General features: G+C 42.1%; 1 protein-coding gene across 1 annotated transcript in view; it reads left to right on the forward strand.

Moving 5' to 3' along the window:
- Positions 1-10,651: 10,651 nt before the first annotated feature.
- gabrb2b (gamma-aminobutyric acid type A receptor subunit beta2b) overlaps positions 10,652-25,642 on the forward strand; it is an 80,295-nt gene continuing 65,304 nt past the window's right edge. The window contains exons 1-3 of the mRNA XM_079565982.1: positions 10,652-11,152; positions 11,318-11,418; positions 11,877-11,944. Coding sequence (XP_079422108.1) covers positions 11,070-11,152; positions 11,318-11,418; positions 11,877-11,944 — 252 coding nt within the window. The 5' untranslated portion in view covers positions 10,652-11,069. The remainder of the gene's footprint in view (positions 11,153-11,317; positions 11,419-11,876; positions 11,945-25,642) is intronic.

The following is a 25,642-nucleotide window of genomic DNA, read 5'->3' on the forward strand; positions in this document are numbered from 1 at the left end:
CAAAAACTTTAAATCAATAAGTCTATAGGAGGCATGGGGCAGCTGTTGTGCACTAGTGTTGAGTGTGTAAGCCTGTGTGTTTGTGGTGTTTTGTTTTTAAAAAATTGCCTACGCATCGCATCCGCATCAGTAATAATGACAATAGGAGGCAATTAGGCAATTCATCCATATAACACATCTGCTCCAGTCGGTTCCCAGCTCCAGTTGAGTTGAAAATGACGAAGTATCAAGCCGGTTCCCCTGTTTGGGTTTGAGCTCCGGGCCCACCTTGTCACCGCTCAGACAGACATCATTCCCCGGCTCCACTGAAATGCTCCGCTCTCCCGCTGGGTTAAGGCACCAATCAGCTCCGCCACTGCACTAATTATCATCGACACAAAGAGGAAAAGGTGTAATTGTAGATCGAGGGAGTGAGTCGTTTTCCGCTTTTCGACTGTTTATCACTTTGTCGTTTGAGGATCGCGCTTCAAAAATACAAATTATTCCGTTAGAGACGGCGATGGATTGGGCCTTTTTACTTTTTTTTTTTAATGCTTACGTTGTATCTACATGAGGAAGCTTTGACGTCGGTGCAGTTAGGGCTAACACTATAATAATAAATAATTTAAAACAGTAAGAAATAAATAGTCAATTTAACATCAATAAACGACAAAAAAACAATAAATAGTAAGTAAGTAAGTAAACTTTATTTGTATAGCACCTTTCAGAGACAAAAAGCCACAAAGCGCTTCACAACACAGTTTAAAGCACACACAGTATGAAAGGCCAAGACAACACCAAAAATCAAAGCAGCATAATCAATTATTAAAAACAATAAAAAGAAAGAAGAAGAAAAAGGAAGAAGGAGGAACATGTGAACTCAGGTTGGGGCGATACAAAACTTATCTCGACACATGTCATTATAACAAACTGAAAAATCCCAAAGTAATAAAGATAATAAAAATAAAAAAGCACAAGTTTAGTTTCCAAAGTGTTATATTAAATATAAATCACTCAAACTTTTGAAAACTGCAAATGGCCGACACATTTTAAAAAGCATCCTCTTTTGATTAAAGCAGTATTAAGTAACTCTTGCCCCTAGAGGCCATAAACGCAACTACAGGTGTTGTAGCAAGTTGGGATTTTTTTACCTATTGAGAGTAAATACTACACTGACAGAAAAGACAAAGGGAGAGAGGGATATTGTACATCCAATTACACAATGGAGATACTTTTTTTCACTCAAACTTGGCTGTAAATACTGTTTAAGTGGCGCTAGCCCGCAGTTAGCTTTGCCCGTCAGCCTGCTAGCTTGTTCTTCGTGATTCTATTAGTGTGTATTGGTGACTCCGGTCCGGTGGTTTTCTGGCCAGAGACACCAGGTGGAGATGAAAGACCCTCCAATCATCCCATTAACACTTGGATTACCCCCAGAGGGACAATGAAAGGATTTATTAAGGTAAACAAATTACTTGGTGCTGCTTTAAAGGCGCATTATGCAACATCTTATACGAAAGTTGATATTTGTGCATGTTTGACCTTGTAGTGACCCAGCAGCTGAATGGGCGGTTACCATGGCGCCTTTACTTTCGATCACGGTGGTCTCTACAACGCTCCAGGATCAATTGTTTTGTAGGTTTTCGGATGAGAGGCTCTGTCAACAGTGAAAACCTTCCAAACCCTGTTTCACTTAAAAAGTTGCATAACACACCTTTAAACCAATCAATGGAATGGAATGGAATTAAACAAAATCAAATGAAGCAGATCCCCCGTCCCAATGATAATGATAATATTAATTTACCTTCATCTCAGTGCATTTAGCTAATTATATGTGGTTGATAATTTGTCCTTTTTGTGCGACAAGGCCCATAGTTAAGAGCAAGCCCCACCTTGAATAAGAATGAAAATCCCATACCTGACATCTTTTCTCGTTCCAGGCCTCCGTCACAAACGACTTCAAAAGTGTGGCGAAGCGTGCCATATTTCCCCCGACATGTTCTTGGAGCCCACGTTGGACCTCTCGCGGAATTGGATTTATTTCACAGAGCGGATCGACGGGAGAGTTTACCTGCCGAGACCGGACCAGGTGTAAACTCCACAGTCAGACTCCGCAGTTTATTAAGAACCGAGGCCTAATCCGCCCACCAGCAGGTCCGTCTCACCGGGACCAGCTTTTGAATGTGTAAGTAAATAAGGCTCATTGGACGGGCTTTGTGGGACTGCCAATATTTGTGGAGGGTTTTTAGAGGACTCGGAAGGTAAATTCATAATGCCCCCTGTGTTGGAGAAGATTAAGTTGTAGGCAGTTTGGTTTACAGAAAACTGCTACTTTGAGACACTTTTTTTCTCACTGGTTTACCCTGGGTCAGGAGTAGTACACATCAAATTCACAAGTGTTAAAGCAGTACTAAGCAATTTATTTACCTTAATAAATCCTTTCCGTAGTCCCTGTGGGGGTAATACAAGTGTTTATGGGATGATTAGAGGGTCTTTCATCTCCCCCTGGTGTCTCTGGCCAGAAAACCATGTTTGCAACTTGACTGCCACCGGTGCGGAGAAAGCAATACACACTAATGTAATCACGAAGAAGAAGCTAACATGCTAACGGGCAAAGCTAACTGCGGGCTAACGTCACTTTAAACAGTATTTACAGCCAAGTTTGAGTGAAAAAAAATATTTCTATTGTATAATTGGATGCACAGTGACCCTCTCTCCCTTCGCCTTTCCTGTCAGCGTAGTATTTACTCTCCAAGACAATTAATACATTAAAAAATCGTAACTTGCTACTACACCTGCAGTTGCGCTTATGGCCTTTAGGGGGAAGAGTTACTTAGTACTGCTTTAATTCAACTCTCATATTGTTAATTTTAACACTTTAATGTTGTCATATATGCTCCACACCAGATATTGTTAAAACTACACTTTTGAAGATGTTGAACACTTAACACTAGAAAAGTGACATGATAACACTATAGATTGTAGAATTTGACAATATTCAGGGGTTGATTATTTTACACTAGTGTACAGTGCAAATCTAACGACACTATATAGACATGTTTTAACACTTTATGAAGTTTCAGTTGTGTTCAGTGCTCTTTATATTACACTATGCAAGTGTATTCCTTTAAACAATTCAAATTAGTTAGTTGATGCCATTCCAAGTTATGCTCCCAATAAACAGAAAAAAATGGAATAAAAACTTTATTTCAAGTGAAATTATTAAACAGGCACACCATACAACAGCAGTGTGACAATTCAAACAGTGTGACAATGGTGACAAGGTATGTATTGTCATCTAGTGCATTTGAAAATTGCATATCAAAAGGTTTGTAATAATACAGTTCTCCCAGAGCGATAACAGAAAAGGAGTCCTCTGTATCTTCAACACAGTATGCATTCAAGTGTTCATCAAAATAAACATGTACTTGACAAGTCATGAGAAATGCCTGACCACAATTATGGCGTTAATCTTTTTAAACATTGGAGTATCTAAAACCATGTCAGTGCAAACAACCATACCAATCTGATATTCAGTTCCATAGTATTTTACCCAGTTTGTGGTTGACACCTCATCAACATTTAAAAGAGAACTCAAAGCTTCGCCTCCTTCAATCATGTTGTAGTTGCAGTAGAAGTAATAGTCGCTAAAAACATACTAAAATCGTATGTTCAAAAGGACATGTGGGAGTGTCTGGATGTGTTTGTCAAAAGGCGGGCAGCTGCGTATTACGCCGACCGAAGGCAATGCAGTGAGGATTCACTAAAATAGAGTGCGTTACAGAAGTCGATGTGTGAACTGATAAGAGCATGTGCGGCCTTATCGAGTCCACTACGAGATGAATAAGGGTTTGACCTTTGCTTAAAGTCGCAGCTGAAAAAAAGCTGGATTCGACCACAGCATGTTTGACTTGTTTGTCAAATTTCAGCTCTTTCAGTCACATTTGGGGATACAGTTGAATCGGAATAGAAACCATAAGGAAAGAAACTGGAAAGCGGACGACAGAAGCAGTGGAGGAAGACTCCAGGTATAACATTTTAATGACGGCAGCCAGATAACACACAATATCTAAGGCGCGATCGTTCAAAAGGCACACTCCTTTGATTTAAATAATCTCAAACTACAATGAGACCGATAATTACGCTTTGAAAAAACGTGTTTGTGAAGAAAATCTTGTGGTTAAAAAGAAATCGGCGCGCTCATCCAGCTCATCCAAGGGCAGTGAAACCTGTGTGCTGGATCCAGAATAAGAATACGGTGATTTAAAGTAAGGGTCCGCACAGCAGTGAAGCTCCCAATATTTTAATCACTTTTTACACCATAAAGTTAGGTATATGTGACGTTTTAGGCCACATCACTGCTTCAGAGTAAGCTTCCCATGCTACTCACAATTCTATGGTGTTTGTGGGAATATTTCAACTTCATACATCTGTAAATATTGTATATCTATTGTTGTAAACATTTTTGTAAATATTGTATATCAGTGGCGGCTGGTGATGTGAAAACTAGGGGGGGCTGTTGCCTCTACCTACCTTCAATAATATTTTAGAAGATACTTATAAACATTTTTCTTTTTTTTTTTCTTTTTTATCCGGGGCCGGGTCGGGCAGCAGAGATGCCCAAACTTCCCGATCCACACACACCTCCTCCAGCTGTTCTGGGCCCGGATAAAGCGGAAGAAAATGGATGGATGGATGGATGGACTTATAAACATTGTTTTTTTTACTTAAAAAAGAAAGTTATCTTAGAGGCATTTAATAATTCATTATGAGCGTCAAAGCCACAGGTTTAAACCAGTATAAACCGTCAGACAAATGATCCGGTCAGAAATAATGTGCAGCTCACGTTGTGAAGAGAGTCCTCCTTCGAGGCACCTGGAGCTCCACATCTGTTTCCCTCAGTGAATGAATGACGTTCCCCTCTCCTGTCGTAGCTCCTCCTCACGGTCCTGAATCTTCTCTCTGTCAAATGTCCACGTCCTGGGACATGAGTGTCCAAGTCAGCGAGTGTTGTCCCAACGTGTGAGATAAACAAGCAGCAGCTAAAGCAGATGAGCTAGTTAGTTAGCATCGTAATGCTACCTCCGGGAAAGTCCGTTTAGACGTGACTTCTGAGTGAAGAAAGTTGTCCCAAGTCCATTAGTTTGACTAAATCCTTTCACCTCCTCTCAGGAAACAACACAAAGCTTCTCCGGTCTCTCAAATGAGAAGTTTTTCCTCCGATCGTCCGTGAGCTCAGAGCTGCTCTCACAACGAGCTACTCGCGTTTGTTTACAGGAGACGCTTCCTCGTCTTTCACCTGTTAAATCTCCGATGGGCGCTTGGCCTCAGCGCCCATCGGAGATTTATTATTGCGCGTCTCTGATTGGTTGAATTAATGAGATTTGGTGACGTTTTTATACCATATCAGAGCGCCATTGGTTAGATGCTTGGGGCGCTGTTCCTCGCCGCCCCAAGCACAAAAGTACACATTTATGACGCTGTTACAGCGGTTACAGCACACGATGAACCAGGCAGACAAAATGACACGCTCCTTCACCTCCGCTCCCCCTCCCTCAGTGTAAAAAACACCTGTACATAAGAAAGTTATGACTTTGCTAAACTTAAAACTTTTTATTTTATTTGCAAAATTGATAGGAGGGGCGGCGCCCCACCACCCATAATGGACCAGCCGCCACTGTTGTATATACAGAACATTGTGGCTTGTGGATCATGTTAATGTTAATTCTGTGACACCATCCCTCATGTGTAGAGATGTGGGTCATCTTATACAGGTGCGTCTCTAACATGCTCATGTCTGATGAAGAGCATGTGGCCCGAAACGTCACATATACCAAACTTAATGGTGCAACAAACCACACAGCTTTCACTGCTGTGTGGACCCTTACTGAATAAAATCTTGTGCCACAACTAATAATAAGAGTCTGCAAATATCTGACAACTCATTGTTAGTGCATGTAGAGGAATGATCACATATATATAGCGCCTTTCTACCGGCTTTAGGCGCTCAAAGCGCTTTACATCAAGGAACCAGTCACCCATTCACACTCTCGTACGCAGACACTGGAGGCGAGGTGGGGGAAGTGTCTTGCCCAAGTACACAACCACAGTGTGCACCTACAGGATCTCAAACCACCGATCCTCCGGTCACAAGACGACCCGCTCCGCTCTCTGCGCCGCTGTCGCCCATGTAGCTTTCACTTTAGTGCAAAAAGCGTTCACTTGTATCGCCTGCTCTGTTGTTGGTCTGTATTCTCGTGCTCGTTCAGGGAGTTCTGGGTAAAATTGACCCTCCAAAAACGATCAGGCTCTTTTCACAATTGAGGAGTAGTATACGGCAGAGGGTATAATATTGTTGTGCATAAGTTCAGCTCTCAGTAGTAATTAGAAAAAAAACTATGAGGAGTAGTCCCTTCAAAATGTTGCTTTTACATACCTGGGTGTATATACAGTGACTGGTCAAACCCATCATTTTGGGCACGTCATTTCAAATTCTAAATTATAGTCGTCACAACGTCCGGGCCAGTGTTTGTGAATGACCTTTAAAGACCGACTTTTACACCGGGCTGTCCTGGTGTAGCATTTCAACCCAATATTTGAGGTCTTCCATCACGTTGTTTATTGCTAAAACAACAGTGAATGCCAAAGCAGATGATAGACTCCGGTGTGCGCTATCTGTGTACTCAGCCTCCACTCTCATCTCCAACACACAAACAGAGGAGCGAGGAAAGAGACAGCCAGGAAGAGAGAGAGAGAGAGAGAGAGAGTGTGTAACTCCATAAACATAAAACATTTCCATCATCTCGCCAAGATAGCGGCCAAACAAATGCCCGTGCGCCGCCATAAAGCCACACAAATACGTCTCTTTTCATCTTAAGGACAACCTGTTTTGTGCACAAGCCGAAATGAATGGCGTCTCAAAAGAAAAGCAAGTCATTATTTCCGTCTCTGGGCGGAAATGCATAAAGATAGAGCCGGAGTAGACAAGAAAAAAGAAAGAAAAAGCTCTTTTGGGGAAGTTAAACAATTGAGGAAACCGTGCATTAGTGGGATGTTTAATAGGAAAAAAAAAAAAGGCAGAGATTACAAGGAAGTCATTTAGGCCCGATTGGAAACGCATTGTGTGTATTATGCATAATGTATGCGCTAAAAGCTACAGTATGTGCACATTTAACTCAGAGATAGGGCCCATATGAAGTTAAATTATGTATTAGGACTTGTTTTGTTCAGAAATGTTTCAAATGTGTTGGGGAAACTTTCAAATGCACGTTACATGATTGAAAGGCAATGTCAACACTTTTACAAATTTTAGAATCTGGTTCCATCGCTTTGGTTCCTACATAGCCCCACAGGTTTGTTCATTATGCACTGTTGTGGCGGAAGTGTGGCTGAGTTCAGTAAAAAAAAAAAATATCATACCAGCAATTTTAGTAAAGATCTTTTGCTTGTTCATGACTCTAAAATGTGCCTGAATGCAGGAAATTTAATGCATTTGGTTGAAATTTTCCCCCGAAAGGGATTGACTCTCGACCCCCAAATATTCAATCAAATGTTGTGCCCTTGCATAGCCCCAAAACCATCCATCCATTTTCTTCCGCTATATCCAGGGCCGGGTCGCGGGGGCAGCAGTCTCAGCAGAGATGCCCAGACTTACCGATCCACACACACCTCCTCCAGCTGTTGTGGGGGGACCCCGAGGCGACACCAGGCCAGCTCGGAGACATAGTCCCACCAGCGTGTCCTGGGCCTTCCATGAGGCCTTGTCCTCAAAACCTTACTGAACAATTTGATTTTGTAATTTCCAAGCATAATTGTGACTTATGCTAATTCATTCAAAGGGGGGGTGTTAAGCAAAATCAACTTTTTCAAGCTTTACATCATGTTATTATGTCATTCCCTCATTAAAAACATGCCTGAAGTGTTGCCTTGGCACATTCACGTATTTTTGAGTAATCTGTAAAAACTCTGATGGCGGCCATTTTAGGGATAGGTTTGCCTGAGTCCTCCTAGGAATGCCCCCACCTCCTGGAGACGCCTCCGAGCTTTCGTCACCAGCCGAGTAACCAACCACTGCTCCTCAGCAGAACCCCCTCCCCACTGATGCCACAGACAGCGTGTGGAGGGGGCGTGTCGGAAAGGGTCAGAGGTTCTTAAAGAGACAGAGGCCTATTTCAAGACATTCACTACAGCCATTTTGAGAGAGCAATTTTATACAAGGCAGTTATTCTAATTTACTGCATTTACAGACCAACAGAAGGTTTCGTCATCATTGCAGTGTGATATAGACTGGTGCTATGTGATTGAAAAAAGCATAATGCCCCCTCTTTAAAACAACATACTCTACATACTGTTGTCCATTTGATTCACATTTTACAATACATTTCAAATGTTTACCAGTTGACAACGTGCTTGCTCCAAAACAACATATATTTTTTTTTTTGTTTTGCTCTGTTGCATCATGTACACATTACATTATTCATTGCTGTGTTTTTCTTACAGGGACCGTGCTGTAGCTGTCGGTTTGGCTGCGGAGGAGCTGTCCATGGTGCTGATCCGCTGTGCTCTTTGGAGCGGAAGCCTCCAGCAGAAAAAACTAACAAAAACGCACACGCCAGATTGACATTATCCGAGCAGCGGGTCACAGGGCCCTGTACCACACCCTTCCCCGGAACCTAACACCTCCGATGGCAGACGCCTCGCCGTCGTCCCCCAAATGGCTCATGTTTCCATGGGCGTCTTGGACTGAACTTGCAAGAAGATCGCTTGAGTATTTGAGCATTTACATGAGGAACGTTAGGCAAACATACATTTTTCATTCATGATTGTGGGAACAGTCATCTTAAAGGACATTGTTGTTCTTTTTGTAGGGTAACATTATTTTAGCCCCATAAAAGTATAGTCATTTGTGGAAAAATCAGCCTGATGTGTGAGGTGTGCCCCGTATTATGATTTGTTGATGTTGTCAACACAAACAGTCAATTGGTAGGTTATTTGGGTTTCCCTTTTTCGTCACATATTGACTTTGAAGGACAAAAAAATGTTCAAAATGATATGATATGTTATGATTGAGACAGGATTTCCCAAACAATGAAAAAAGTGTATTCAACCCTTGTTGCAGAATCACTACTGTTATGAATAAACTGTGTATAACATTATGCTGGGAATAAAGTAAATAGAGTGGTATCGTATGAATTAGGACTATTCATGTATGTATTTATTAGTTGAGCATGAATGTTTGTGTGAAAGCATCTGCCTGTAAACCGTTGTCAAATAAGTAATAATATATGTACATCTTTTGCACAATTGATGCAAATGTATAAATAAAACATAATGACGACAACGTGCCGAATACTACTGTTAATAACAGCGCCTCCCTCAGGTCAAACGCTGTCAATAATTCAGTAGCTGCTGCCTTTTTCATGCGAGGAAGACCCATCCTGTACTTTTACTCTCAGTGTGCGTACAAGATTAGTTTACACGACTGTTTTTTTTTTAATCATTATTATTCTTTTTCTTAGTTTGTGTCCTCCCTCTCGTTGGCAGCTGGTAGCTCTCCCACGTCCTCGACACCCCGCCTCTGAACCCACCGTATCCATGACTCGCGTGGTGTTACACAGTGGAGCGCGTCCTGCTGCCCACCGGTGCGTGCGCAAGAGCTCTAACGGGACGCTGCGCTTTTGCTGTGTGCGCCGCTGCCGCTGTGTGAGGGGGAAGAAGAGCGCGTGTGTGTAGGCTCGCTCGGCTCCTCTGCTCTCCCAGTGCGCGCGCGCGTGTGTGCGTGTGTGTATGTGTGCGTGCGTGCGCGTGTGTTTGCGCGCAAGGCTATATAGTGCTTTTAACCCGGAGGCGCTGCACACACTGGCTCGCCTGCATGCCTGCGCGCCCTCGATCTTCCTCCAAAGCACCAAAGCCGCGCTCCCTACACTTCGTTGTTTGTTCGTCAGAGAGGCCCGGGAGTGAGTAAGTGAGCAGGGGATCGATGCGTGAGTTGTTGGAGCAAAGGAATCAGCGCAGCGACCATTACAAGTGGGAAAAAAAGGAGAGAGGACTATTAATAGACATAAAAAGATGGGCTGATGTCCTTTTGATACCAACATGAAAGCTAGAAATACACCATGAAACCTACCAATTGACCGTCCATGGTTCACTTGGTTGTGTTGTTTTTAAAAAAAGTTGTTTGTGATTACTTGCCCACTATAAGGGAGCCTTTAAAGCAGAAGAATATCTAACCACCCCCGAAAAGACGTTTATATATATACAGTGGGGAAAAAAAAGTATTTGGCCAAAATCCAATACAGTGTCTATGTGAAACTGACCAAAATACTTTTTTTCCCCACTGTATATATATATATATATATGCACTATGCGCTAACTATCAATATGTATATAAATATATATATAAAACATAAACTTCTTTTCTTGTGGCTTTTGCGTCACCGTGAAGTCCGCTCGCAATTACGCACAACTTTTACGCACACGCTTTCTTTGCTTAATCAGCTTGTCCAAATGTTATATTCCCGAGTGGAATTAGAATGGGGGTTTCCCAAGACGCGCAAAGGGGGTTGTAAGTGCCTTGCTCAATGACGGCTGGATTGTGTGTACGTGTGTGAGTGTTGGTGTGTGTGTGTGCGTGTGTTGACGCCAAGTGTCTAAAGAACGAGGAAACCCCACCCACGCGCTTCCCTTGTCCCGGGGTAATCGGGCCATTAATAACCACCTATACCACGAGTACATTCTGTGGCTTTCTCTTATGAGGGAGACCCTTTCCTGCCCGTCCCGCTTGTAACTTGACTCGTTCTTGAGTCCTGCATCCCTCGTATTCGCTGCCTGGGTCCTGTATCCCCCCCTTCGCTGTGTGTCTCTTCTATACTACGGGAGCAGCGGCGGCGGCGGCAGGAGCAGGAGCAGGAGCAGGAGCAGCGCTGGCGGCTCGCTGGCTGCTCCTTCATGTTGTGGTCGGGAACACGCATGCGCCCGGCATAGGAATTACAGCACTGGCCAGAATAAGTTGGACCTCGCGTGTCTTCGGTAAAAAAAAAAAAAAAGGAAAAAAGAAAGGGGGGGAAAGAAATAAAGACACTACGAGATAAAGTATGGCGCTTTTGAGGCTACGGAGCATGGGGCGCTTTGTCGTGTGGTCGTTCGCCTTCGTTGTGGCCGCCGTGTGCGCGCAAAGGTAAGTGGATGAAGGGGGTCGTCAGCTGCCCCCCCACACTCGCTTTATACCTTTATGTTATTATGTTTTTGTTTTTTTTTAGAAGACAGCGAATAGTAATTAACTCAACGGGAAACGCTCGCTTTAATTGACTCTCCCATGCTGTTTTGTCTTGTCCCGTTTTAGTCCCGGCGGTGTCCACGACCCGAGCAATATGACTTTGGTGAAAGAAACAGTGGACAGGCTACTGAAGGGTTACGATATACGCCTGAGACCGGATTTTGGAGGTAAACGGACGCACAGTTACCACAGACCCGTGCCTTGTCAGCGCCGCGTTCGCTTGTGTTGCAACTAAATGCCCCATAAAGAAAATTGTTGTCAGCTTATACCGCTCGTGTGCCGTTTTTTTTTTTTTTTTTTTTTTTTTTTTTAACAGAACAGGGTGACAATCAAAACAATGTGTGATCTGGACCTGGTGGTAATATCTAAAAAGTGATATGTGGGTTTAAAAATCAGCGACTGTTGGAAACCGGAAAGCTGCGTTAAGTACGAGCCACATCATGTCAATTCTTGCCACCAACTTTCAGGGTGTCTTTTTTTTTTTTACCCCCTTGTAAAACGTAAAAACGAGCACGTTTTGCCTTTGGGTGACTGACAAGCGCACGGGACACAACTTTTAACCCTTTCCCTTGGTGACCACTGCCTCGTTTTGAATGATGATGATGATGATGTGTATTTGTTTTAGGGGCTCCGGTTGGCGTCGGGATGAACATAGACATAGCCAGCATTGACATGGTGTCTGAAGTCAACATGGTAAGTAGGCCATTCTTCACAAAAAAAAAGCTTGTCCCAATAATCCCCGTGACTCCCCCCCACCCCAAACTAACGGGGAAACCCCCTGCTAATGCACCTTATATAACTGCCTCTATTTTTCGCTCCCTCGCCCCTGTGTGGCTGTGGGTGCTGCCGCTGCCTCTGTGATCGTTTTATCTGAAGCCACAATACACCAATTGTCTCTCGAGTCCCCCCCTCCTATGATTGACACGTGCTGATTGACGCTTTATTTTATGTCCTGTGCACGCGTACGTGGATCCCTACTCCAGGCACAACACGCACATCCTTCAATCAATAGTTCTGTTGACAGTTTTAGCAGCAAAAGCACAAGGGCAAAAACACTTGTCGTTTCGTCCCCGATGGCCTACTTTACGTTACCGGGCACGTAATGCGCGTGCCGTTGTTTCTCATTATCGCGTGAGTTAATTGGAGGCGGCTTGCACTGGGCTGTCATCATGCTCAACTTTGGTGCGCGCCGTGGCGGTGTGGCTCGAGAGCACGTTGAAGTTTTTGCTTCATACAAGTGCGCCTCCTAGTGATTGCAACGCGGGACTGCGGGTGGATGCATGTGGGATCGTGTGTGGCTTTTACCGGCGGTGATGAAATGTCGACATTCACATAAGGAAAAAAAAAAAAAAAGTATTTTGTCGCACACATACTTTTTTCTGTTTTAACTATAGAGTTGTGAGGCTGCCTTTTCTTTTCTTTCTGTTTCCTTTCTTCGCGGTGTTGTTTGTGTTGTGATATGAATCACGCTGGTGTCAGAGGATCATTATATGGAAGAGTATTTTTGGCAGTCACACCCAGGGGCTCCGTTTTTTTTTTCTTTTTTTTTTTTCTGCAAGCTTGGAGTTTGTTCACGAGAGCGGAGATGAGATGTAAAGCTTCTTGGCAGGCGCTTTTCGTAGAGTATTTATGGATCACGAGAGTCACAGGATGAGAATGATGTCCTTTTTATGCTTTGCTAATAATCTTCTAAAGTGCTCTTGTATGGTAATAGATGTTTTTTTTATGTTTCTCTTTGTATGCCATTCAGTTATAATATTCACCTTTCTTTTGTTTTGGCAAAGTTGCTTTTGAGATTGGCATTCAGTGAAATGGCTGCCTAATTGATGTTACACGACCCTTACAGTGCAGGCGTCTAATTAAAAGTATTTTCTCACAGAGGCTGACAAATACGTTATTTAAATGAGGAGCTAGTTATGTATGACCAGGGTGGTGCGTGAAACTGCTTGAAATTCATGAGGATTGGAGCAATTAGCATTTTTTGACTTTGCAACCCGTTTCAGTGATCGCATTGCATCACCGTTGCATTATTACAGCAAAGGCGATCACTTGGGAACATGCTTGATTTCATTATTTCAGGATCTGTGTCATCCAAGCCCCAAGTAGATACAAGAGTCCACTGTCAGATCGACAAGGTTCCATCATATCTTTCTTTGTGAACTTTGCTGAAAAGTGTTCCCATTATTCTATTCTATTCTATTCTATTCTATTCTATTCTATTCTATTCTATTCTATTCTACTTTACTCTACTCTTTTCTACTCTACTCTCTTCCCTTCCACTCTACAGTACTGTTTTCTACTCTATTCTTCTCTTTTCTTTTCTACTCTTTTCTCTTGTACTCTACTCTTTATAACCCTTTTCTACTCTACTCTTCTCTCTTCTATTCTATCTACTTTACTCTTTTCTACTCTTCTGCTTTCTATTCTACTCTTCTCTTTTATACTCTTCTCTCTTCTCTTCTACTCCACTCTTTTCTACTCTGCTCTACTCTTTTCTATTCTATTCTATTCTATTCTACTCTTTTCTCTTCTACTCTACTGTTTTCTACTCTATTATACTATTTTCTACTGTACTGTTTTCTACTCTGCTCTTATCTTTTCTATCCTACTCTTTTCTTTTTTCTTCTACTCTATTCTCTATGTTGTTTACTCTATTATTTTCTACTCTACTCTATTCCTTTCTCTTCTATTCTACTCTTTTCTACTGTACTCTTTTCTATTCTACTCTATTCTATTCTACTTTACTCTTCTCTTTTCTATTCTACTCTATTCTATTCGACTTTACTCTTCTCTTTTCTATTCTACTCTATTCTTCTCTTCTCTTTTCTCTTATGTTCCTCTTTATTCTGTTCTATTCTATTCTAAAACATTGTATTTGTGCTTAGTAATTTGTGACCAACCCAAATCAAATGTCTATCCTAAAAGTAACAAGAGAGGGTGGCATGCCATGGATGTAGTGAAGTAATGGTAATGCAAATACTGCATCAAAAGTACACAATTCATTCCAAATAGCACAGTGGTGCAGAGGTTAGCTCTCGTGCCTCACAGCAAGGATGTCCTAGGTTCAATTCCCACCTGGACAGGGCCTTTCTGTGAGGAGTTTGCATGCTCTCCCCGTGTCTGCGTAGGGTTCCTCCAGGTACTCCGGTTTCCCCTACCACTAGGATATGTACAATAGGCCAGGCAACTTTATTAGTAGAGCACAATTCATACACAAGGCAATTCAAAGTGCTTTACAGTTGCCCGAAATTACAAGAAAGCAGATCAAATCAATCTATTTTCAGCCTGGATTTGAACCTGGACTAACCTGTAAAAGAGATTCCTAATCTTATCAAATAAATTAAGTTCCTCCTTTTCTTTCCATCCAATGAATACAATGACAATTACATGTATTCATGGGTGTTTTAGTTGGTGAAAAATCTTCCTGAAAGTGGCCTCAAAATCACATCAGCTGCTTTGACAAAACAAAAACAGTAGAGAGCTATAATGCTCCGAAGAGACTTGTGTAACTACCCAACTTAGGGCGTTCATGCAAGATACGTTTTTTCTTTGTACATCACTGTATTACCCTGGCCTTAGCCATCCGTAAACTCCGGTCAATTATACTTTCCCTACATGTACGTCTGGGTCTGATCTCATCGTTGAATTTCAACCTACTGGTTCCTGGTTGTAGTTTGGAAATGGCGGTGGATACGAAAGTAATGGAAGCTCTTCAATCTGTTCTGGCTCAGCTCCCAAATATCCAGAAATTGAAGTCTTGGAATGCGCAAGGAATGGCCCCAAGAGTTATGATAGAGTTATGATAGAGTTATGATAGCTGCTTCACTCACTCGGGCGCATTACATACGTCACGACCAAACGCTAGCGAAAATCAGATCCAATCGTTTCAAAGGAGTTCACCCCTCTCACCTGATAACGGAGCTCAATTGTGAAGACCTTGTACGAAGGGTCTTGAGGGTATGGTAAAACCATCACTGTATTAACCTTGATTGTTTTCAATGCGTTCAGAACAAAATGAAAAATGCATCAAAAAGTCTGAACAATCAGGAGTAAGTTGAAGTATCAAAAGTCTTTGGGGAAGCATCTTGGAAGGGGCTGGAGAACTGTTAGTTCCCGAGCTAAAACTGGAAAATTCCTGGGCTGCAGATCGCCAAACCCTAAATCTATTAAGCCCTCTTCCAAATGCTTGATTTTGCCAACCCACGGCAAAATAGCATTGTCGTCTTGTGTCTGATCATGAGGAGCAGGTTTGGCATGTTTGTTTCATGTTTTCGGAGAACACCATATTCCGTTCAGTCGACAGTCATTGAAATAGTTTCTAAGGGATCAGTTCGTCAAAGTACATCATGTCCCAAAGTTTGTATTTAGCTGAAGTTAGCTCCAACCAAAGCTCCTCACGTGGACTGTGGGTCGCGCACACCCACTCGTATGCGCCGAAAAGAAGAAGAAGAAGAAGAAGAAGAAGAAGAAGAAGAAGAAGAAGAAGAAGAAGAAGAAGAAGAAGAAGAAGAAGAAGAAAAGATGGGAAAATCTCCCTCTCCCTCCATTGGAAACCCACAAAGCCATCCATGCTGCAGCTTTCTTTGATCATCCGAAGCCCTTTTGTCCCAGCCCACGGAACAGCCTCTAATGTGCGTGTGTGTGTGTGTGTGTGTGTGTGTGTGTGTGTGTGTGTGTGTGTGTGTGTGTGTCATTACCACCTGACCCGTCTGAAACTCTGAAAGCATAGAGGCCACATGTGCGCGTAATAGTCGGCCATCTTTGATCCCCTTCCTCCCTAAATGTCGGCACTTTTCAGGAGAGCAGCTGGGGCAACAAGCATTTTCATTTGTCTTATTTCCTCTCTCTTCTCCCCCCCCCCCCAATAAGGTTCTCTGTCTGACGCTGATTCCGGCGTCAGACACTTTCTTCATAACCGAGAGACATGTACCCTAACGGTGTCCTATTAGCCATTACACTGGGCACATTGGGACATCTGCGCTTTGATGTGCGTTATAGTGTTTTATGATGTACCGCTGCGCCACGACATTAGGGTGTGGGGGGGAAAGAAAGATGGCGGTGATAACACGGTGTCTGAGCGTTAGGTTTGGGAATGGGCCATTACAAAGAAAGAAAAAAAAAAAAGAAAAAGCAAGAAAAAAAAAGATGGAACGGAGAAGAAATTTGTCTCGGAGCGTCTTTGTTCACACTGTGTTACCAATGGCACAGAGATAAATCCTATTTAGAGACAGCACAGACTTCTAATGCACTTTCTTGAACCGAGCAGGAGTTTGAAAAGAACACTGTGTACTTTTCCACTGCTGTGTATTGTGAGGTGTAAACTTGTGCAATCCAGAAGTCACTTCCTAATTAGTTGAAAGACGTCTCACTTATATCTGCCCGGGGTTAATGTGATACATAGGCAATATTCTGACTCTTGCTCTTGGTAACTCTTGCAATTAACCTCCTCGTGGCGAGATATTGTCCTAATTATGAGAGAATCCTGGCTTTGGACATCCATTTCTTTGGGCTGCCAAAGTTATTGCGCTAAGGCATGCGATTAATCATAAACAATGAACGCATTGATCTCACTCTTGTATACGCGAGCAACTTCCTGACAGGCGGAGGAGGTCACCAACGGAGTCATCTTCATCGTGCAGTTGGTCTCAAGATGTTTGAACTCTGTGAAGATGGCCCCCCATCAAACACAAATTAGTATGTCAATCGTCTGTGCTGCTTTTGTGCAGCTATAGTGCTTAATACATTGATGATTTTATTCATGATGATTTATTTTAGGGATGGGCGATACAGATACTATTGGGGTCATTTTTGCCGATGCCGATACTGGTCATTTTATATTGGTGAATGTATTTCAATCAATATTATAATATATATATATATAATAATATTTCTAAAGCTGGTTATTTTATATAATTAATTGGTAAAATTAATTGGTTAAAATTGTATTACTTTAACTGGTTAATTAAACAATGTTAATGTGAATTAAATACATAAACAAAATTAATACTTTAATGACAAACAGAATCTAAACCAGAATGATATGGCTGGCTCAGTTCAATCCTCTGCTGCTGTGGACTGTTTTGGCTCAGAACAAAGATATACATGGTCCTTTTGTGTTTAAAATTGCTGCCCCGCCTTCTTTTTACATATGCAAATTAGCATTGATTATTTTGCCCAATATCGATACTTAAAAAGTAGCCATTTGGTATTGATACGTCAATACTGTGGTATCGATCCGCCTATCCCTAACGTATGACACTCATGCCTGCCTCGATGGCTGACATGCACTCTCAATTACACCTCCGACTCGGATATCATCGCGACTTTCAGACATCTGGTCGTCCTATTCTTTCAAAGTGATGGTCTGTAAGTTTTACAAATTGAATAGATTGCGTATAATTGAGCGCCATAGGCTTGCAATGTACCATAACGTAATATGTACAATGATAATATTAAATCATTGTCTTTTTTCTAAAGTGATTTCAGAGATCAGAGTCCACAGTGCCATCACTTTGACCAATGATATGAGCTTTCCAGTGAATCGGCCTGCCAGGTCCAATCAGGAGGGAAGGAGGAGGGAGATTGACCTTCATTTTACAATCTTACATACTACTACTTTAAAGTGCATATGACACATTAGACACATTTTTTTGCGAGAACATAGTTAACACAGTTATATTTAAGATTTTGCTAAAAATTGTACCGAGATCTCTTTAGTTTGGCCATTTTTGTGATGTTTATAGTTTCACTTCCTAATTGGACACCGACAGGAAGCAACTTAGATGAAGGCAGCCAATTTTAAACTGTTGTCGTGCCAACCATGTCCGATCCTTGGGAAATAAGTGAGTCAAACTGCTATGGGACTTTACCTTTATCTATGCCACTTCCAAAACAAAAACAAAAACGAAGCTTAAACATTTGACATGGTTGATTGGGTGGACATTTTTTTACTCGAATGAGCTGCACCATTGCAGTTTTGCCCAGACTAAACTACATATTTGTTACGTGCGACCACAAGTCAATTAAACCCTTAATGCAAGAACTAGAAGGACATAGCAACGACCCTGTTACCAATAACCAATTTTGCTTGAAGATGATTACACATGTTGTATTCCAGTACGATTCATATGTGCTCAAAATAACTGTTGACGTGCAGACAACTTGTGTCACTGCTGCCGCATGTGTGTTCTTATGCGTCACACAGCGCCTGAGCCGCCATATAGCTAACCTGCCCGGAGCGCTGGCCAGTGTAGATTACATGGCCATGAAAGGTCAGTGCTCCTGAACGAGGAAGCCAAATGTCCCGCGCCTCGGAGGGATGAGCAGCGGCGGGATACGATGGCGGGAAACCTAGAGGTCATGCATTTTCACCCCGGCTTATGTGTCAGGATGCGAGAGAGAGAGAGAGAGAGGGGCGAGAACGCTTGGTGTGACATTAACAACTTAACATGAGCTGAGCCTGTAGCGAGCAGCTGATGGGGCGATGGTTGTGCACCTATGGGGCCTGCGATGGTGAGTTCTCTCTGGGTGAGTCAGAGCTTGTGCAATAAGACACGATGCTCCCTGAATACCAATGTCACGTTACTCTCAAGGCTCTCAAGTGCAAGGCAAGGGGCAATCGCCAAGTCATGCGTCGACCAGTAATGGGAACATACAAGAGTTGGAATTCTTGATTTCGTCTCCTGGTCGTCCTGAGCTTTCACTTTTGTCCGTAAAAGTGTTTCATCTATTATACATTCTTTCACTTTCTCTTTAACCCTTCTTTCTAGTGTAGAAGGGTTGGAAGTACAGGAGCTATGTGTCACTATGTGCCTTAGGCGGGCTATACATGGATAGAGAGGATCTAGTCACAGACAAAGAGCTTCATAAAGAGATTATAAAGTTGGCAGTGAAAAAGAATAGCTTTAACATGCTTCAATATTTTGTTGGACCGCCTTTAGCTTCAATTACAGCACTGTGGCCCTGTTTCTGCAATCTCAAAAATCCAGCGTTGCAAACGTTTTCCGCCAAGATCTTGGGTTGATGATGGGAGAGTGTGACCACTGAGCAAAGCAGTCTCCAGCACATCCCAAAGATTCTCGATGGGGTTCACATCTGGACTTGGTGGCGGTCAATCCATGTGTGAAAATGATGTCTCATGCTCCCTGATCCACTCTTTACACAATATGAGCCCGAGGAATCATGGCATCTTGGAATATGCCCGTGCCATCAGAGAAGAAGAAATCCACTGATGGAATAACCTGGTGATTCAGGCTGTGCAGGTCGTCGGCTGATCTCCTTCTTTGGGCACAAAGTGTTGCTGAACCTAGACCTGACTGACTGCAGCAATCCAAGATCATAACAGTTCATTCAATCCAGGTGACCACTTTTTATTTTGGAGAGGCAGTGTATGTTATAAGAGACAACTATTTTAGATTCATTCACTGTCGACTTTAAAAACTACATACGTACAATCAACTTTAAACTTGCTCTTTAATTGTGAGAAAAGACTAAAGGCCAACTGATGCTCTACGTTCGAAACACATACAGATGCAAATGGAGCTTCCTGTCCGTCATTTATGTGACTCTATCCGTCATTTTGTCGCTCCGGGCACTATGGTGCACAGTTCAACAGAAGAAGATTAAACTTTTGAAAAGTGGTTTGAACGATTTGCAAACAAACCATCGCTGCTTTATGGCAGTTTCTGTAACTCTATTAGTCGTTGTCTGAAAAAAAAATATTGGGTGGTGCCATATTTGTTTTGGCCCTTCTTCTCCCTTTTTGGTAAATGTTTGGACACACTTCCAGTGCCCTCTGGTGGCATTGTTCGGAAAACGTGTGGAAGCATAAATGAAACAGCAGCACATTAAAGGAACAGGCCACCATTTTTCCATACTGTGATATGTTCTTACCTGAGTGAGCGTAGACGAGTTGATACGTACCTCTCTGGTCTTAGTGCGTGCCCGTGAAAGAGCGCAGTAGCGTCCAACTTCACCCCCGTTTGGAGCTATAGGAATATGCTGGGAGAGGCCAAACGCTAACAACATCTTTGGTCGTTGTGCGCGACTGAACGCAGGCACAAAGACCAGACAGGTACGCATCAACTCGTCTAAGCTCAGGCAAGAACATACCGTAAATTCTCTAATACTGGCCTGTATCGCATTAGCGGCCGGGTCTCTAACAGTGGCCGGGTTCGCGGCTGGCGGAGGCAAATTAAAGCCGGTCTCTAAAACAGGCCGGGGCTTTTATTAGAAACTATAGCGGTAGAAATATTCCCCATGTTAGGAATTTGTCTCATACTCGTGTAAATGAAAACCCACGGAGGAGCTGATCCGAGCGTAACTTTGCCACAGATTTAGCCACTTTTCAAACCTCCAGTGACTATTTGTAGAAACAGGGAAAGCAACAAATGTTGTGTGACCCTCCAGGGTTTTAATAAAGTCACCATCGCGACCCACGCCTCAAAATAACTCCTCCGATCAGCGCGAGCGTCTCGTCTTCTCTCGGGTCTTTTGTGATCGATCACAAACACAAACGCTCCGTCTAAACTCGCCTTTTACACAAGATAACAACAAATAATCCGGTCCACGGTAAAAACGAAACAGAAACCTAAAGTGACATTGATGTCAATGTTCCACTAACAGCAACGAAACACTTCCTGTTGTCCCGACAAAATAAAAGGCGTCAGTGTTCCAGCCACTGGGAGATGGTTTGAAATGTTAATTAATAAATGAACCTAATATTTTAGGTGCAAATGGACACAAATGTTGTTTTTCTTCGTTTTCCTGGTCGTCCGTTTTGCTCAAATAGAAATAAAGGCCTGTCTCTAATTGTGGCCTGGTTCCAATAAAGGCCTGGTCCTAGATGGTATCTTAGTATGTAAAAACAGTGGCCTGTTCCTTTAACAATTGTAGATGGATATGAAGTTTATATTTACATAAACGTATATATTGCTTACAAGTGCAGCATTTCTTAAATACGACTTGGTTGACGATGCAGTTTAATGCGCACAGACATCAAGGATATAGGCATTAGAGTGGCAGCAGAACTCGACAATCCATTCTCAAGTTAGAGAAATACTACGGTTAACCATGCGCCAAATCCAGCAGTAATGAGAAATACAAAGCCGGCGCTACGGTTGGACTCTTCTCTCTTCCTTCCGAGTGATCCCCGTCCCTTCAGCTTTCCCACTTTTCCCAATGAAGAGCCAATATTTGTTTCTGCTTGAGTGTGCACAGCGCTGCGGTCCTCAGCCAACAGTTTTCATGGAGGAGTAACACTCCTATCAGAGGATTAACGGGAGCGAAATATCCTTCTCCAAAAAGTGGAAGTATCATCCGTGAAGCACAGAAAGGTCAAGAGGAGCTTATAGCTGCTCTCACGGTCTCGTGTTGTTGCTAGATATGTTGTAAGTCTTCAGGTTCTTTGTAGTTGTTTCAAGTCGGGAGCTGGAATGATTCATTTGACATTGGAAGACAAACAACACACTTATGATTAATGAACTTTATGAAGTAACATCTGCTGTAAGTCAAGAAAATCAAGCTAGTTTGGCTGATTGGACGTTGTATAATAGGAACATTACATAAAGTTGCACAAACACCCAAGCAAGATGAAGCTCGCCTTACTCCCGATACCATGCCAAAGGTCCTGTACTGGCTCCTTTACTTAGTTACTTGTCGGACTAAACTAACATCCTGGAAATAAGTTTTCTGAAAGAACCATTGATTTCTGAAAAACACAGTCTCCATCGTTCCGTTAGTACGTTCACCTCCCCTCCACTGAACATAATGGGAAGTGTGCTGTAAATGCATCACGGCAGCGCTCAGAAGTGGCCTATACATTATGCAGTCGTAATGCAATATAATGGGTGTGGGCTGAAAAGAAAGATCTGATTGCTTGCCACATGATAATAAAAGTAGGGAATGATAGAGAAAGCACTTTGGCAATGTTGCGGAATATCTCATTCTCCACTTAGGCGCTCTATCTCACAAATCTTCATCTTCTGTCCTTTCAGCGCGGTATATATTGTTCACGCTGTGGAGGATGGAAGAGTCATGATTAAGGAATGATAACATTTTTGTTCTGCGTGCTGTATAGGAGTGGCTAGGAATAATGGTGGCGTGATCTCGGAAATTATAGCCTATTGCGATGAGGTTTGCAACATTCAGTTCACATAATTGGCGTTGTTTCAGTAAGCTTCTGCCATGTCAGAAGATCCAGTTGTTGTATCGATGGTGGGAGAGTGTGACCAATCCGCAAAGCTTTCTCCAGCACATCCCAAATATTCTCAATGGGGTTAAGCGCTAAAAGTAACTCATGGCTTGCACAGAATACTAAGATGTTGCAATGAAGACTCTGTGACTGTCGTCTTTAGTTTCGCCGTCCCACCGTTGCATGGAAACTGAAAACTGCGAAGCAAATGTGAGAAGATTCACTGCCAGAAAAAGGAAACGGTGCTAGTTGCCATGTGTGAGTTTTCTCATTGTGAATGAACTGTCAAACTGTTCAGTCATATTCTTACTTTCATCAAACTATAATGAGATAAGTGTAATGGGAATTGGCCTGCGCACCAGTCATTTTCAGTGCTAAATACTCGATGACATGAGATAACGGGTTGATTTGAGCTTGTTTGTAACTTTACCAGTGGAAAAAAATGATTTTTGACTCCATGGTTCTCAACGGTTGTATACAGTACATTGCAAATATTCATTCTCTTCTTTTGAAGCACTTTTCTGGCCTCATCTTCTAAGATAGCCTGGTTTTACCATACCCTTGTACTCATTTCGTTTCGTACAAGTGTCCTTCACAATTGAGCTCCGTTATCAGGTGGGAGGGGTGAACTCCTTTGAAACGATTGGATCTGATTTTCGCTAGCGTTTGTTCATACAAACTGCTGTGCAACATAGCACAGCAGTCCCCAACTAGATATGCTTGAGGTCCAACATGCAACCGTTCACCACTCCAAAATGGAGGCTGTTCAGCAACACAGAGCAAAGGATAATTTACTTATTTCTTTAAAAAACACACACACAATGCAATTGTTGCTTATAGAAGAATGCTTTTTTTTTTTTTTTTGTTCTGACATGGCTATAGCGAGAACACAGTGATCTCAACATGGCCCTCTAAGCTGGACAAGCTATGGAGCAAGGAAAAAGATTGACCAATGAGCTTACAGCAGAGGCATCTCGACCCACCCCATGATTTGCATATCATTAAGAGAAATACAGAAATAAATACAGAAATAAATAGAAAAATAAATAAATAAATATATAAATAAATAAATAAATACAGAAATAAATAAATATATAAATAAATAAATGCAGAAATAAATGCACTTATTCTCATAATTGCACGCATTTCTTTGCAAATTTTATCTTTTTTAAATGTATTTATTTATTTCTGTATATATTTATTGTTTTGGGAGCCACGGTCCTCCATATTACAACCCCCCCCCTCCCCCGGCTCGCTGAATGGTAGGTTGAAATTCAACCGATGAGATCAGACCCAGACGTACATGTAGGGAAATGATAGTTGACCGGAGTTTACGGATGGCTAAGGCTAGACTACTTTAAACACAGTGGACCTGTGGAGGCCCAAATGCCTCAGGTAAATATACCACTAACACCACTTTCCTCAGAGCCTGGCCCTTTATACTGTAGTTACTTGTGGTTGTAACTGGCTTTCATGATTGGTGCTCATCCATGAGAGGCCTGAAGAATGGCATACACAAAGCTGAGACCGTGACATTAGCACAGCTCTTGAAATGGGCAGTGACGATCTTCTGTGTATCTTCTGTGCCTTTCAAGTAAAGCGTATTCGTGATACAGGACGCACTCCTGTATCTGGCGTAAGTTCCATATATTTTGTGGCTTTTATTTTCTAAATTTAATAGGTAATTCAGTCTGTATGTTATCAGTGTGCATTAACAATGTGCTGTAGGTGCAGGGATGTGGTGCGAACGGCAATCATAAAGACAAGGTTTGTTTGGTGAAAGTATGGTGTTGATGTGGCGTGGCTTGGCGATACGTGGTGCGCATCAACTCGTCTAAGCTCAGGTAAGAACATATCTCAGTATGGAAAAACGGTGGCCTGTTCCTTTAAGGTGCCGCACTGTTTAATAGGTTGAAGTTGGAGGTCCATAAAGTGGTGCATTTGCTACATTTTGTGAAATGTAAATGAAAACAATACTGTAAATTATGTACAAAAGCCCATGGATATAGCCTCTGTGGATCTCTTTGAACGTGCCCTAGTTTTTTCGCCTCGACACAACACAAAGCTTCTGTCACTTAGTTTGATTGGCCGCCTGAGTGAAATAACTCATTCACAAGTTTGTGCCAAAGTCATTTTAAGTCAGAGAAAACAAAGTCCTTTAAATCCCAATGCACATAGGCCAGACATGGATATATATACAGTGAACACTTAGACTGTGAAATTGTACACTAGACATTTGCAAATCCTAATCCCCCACTCCAGGCGTGTGGGGTCCAAACTCCAGGAAAGTCTACGCGCTACAGGCTTACGTAATCGCCATAACAGGAATGAACTGAGGCAGGGTTCAGAGCTTTTCACTTGATAGAACGAGCCAGGGAGAGTGGATGTTTTTTTTTTTTTCTGTAAGGAGAAAGCTAGCCTCCAACGCTAGCCCTATTGATCTATTTGTGCTACAGAAGGATACATGATGCATTAGGGAAACCTGGAAGACAAGCTACAGCAAAGCCGGAGCACACCGCCTTGAATAATTATGTTAGAATTTCAGAATTGGATGAATTGCATTAGAGCTTCCGGGGTTTTGTAGAGGGAAGGCTTGTAAACAGAGGGCTAACTTTCCTGTGCCAGTAAAGTGTACTGACTCAAAAATTACATTATGTATAGTTTAGCTTGCGACATTTTGTGCCATGGAAGCGATTACGTTTCACTATCTCCAACTTGTTTCTATACTTTAGTTTACATTGTCTTTCATTCTACATTTGAAAAAGTGACCACACTGCAAAAAGTACCCTTCTAAAAACAAGGAAAAAAAATCTTAAAATAAGACGTTTTGTCTTGTTTGAAGGAAAAAATTCTGCCAATGGGGTCAGCATTTTTTACTTGCTAAGAATTCTTATTTTTAGAATATTTGTCTTATCATAAAACAAGAAATTTAAGCTAATAAAAAGCTAGAATTAAGTAAAATGTCCTCAGAAAATGGAATAATTTAAGGAAAACATTCTTATTTAGTGAAAAATTGTGGGATATTTTACCTAAATGTTGCCTGATTTAAGTTAAATGTTCTAAATTACACACATTTTTGAGCAAAATGTTCTTAATAAATACTAATGTTTAAGGAAAATATTGCCGCGCCCGGGGACCCATCGCCATGATGTGGAGCCAGGCTGATGGTCAGAATCACCTATTGTACATCTTTTTAGTGG

Source organism: Gobius niger, assembly GCF_951799975.1.
Source record: "Gobius niger genome assembly, chromosome: 11".
Classification (NCBI taxonomy): Eukaryota; Metazoa; Chordata; class Actinopteri; order Gobiiformes; family Gobiidae; genus Gobius; species Gobius niger.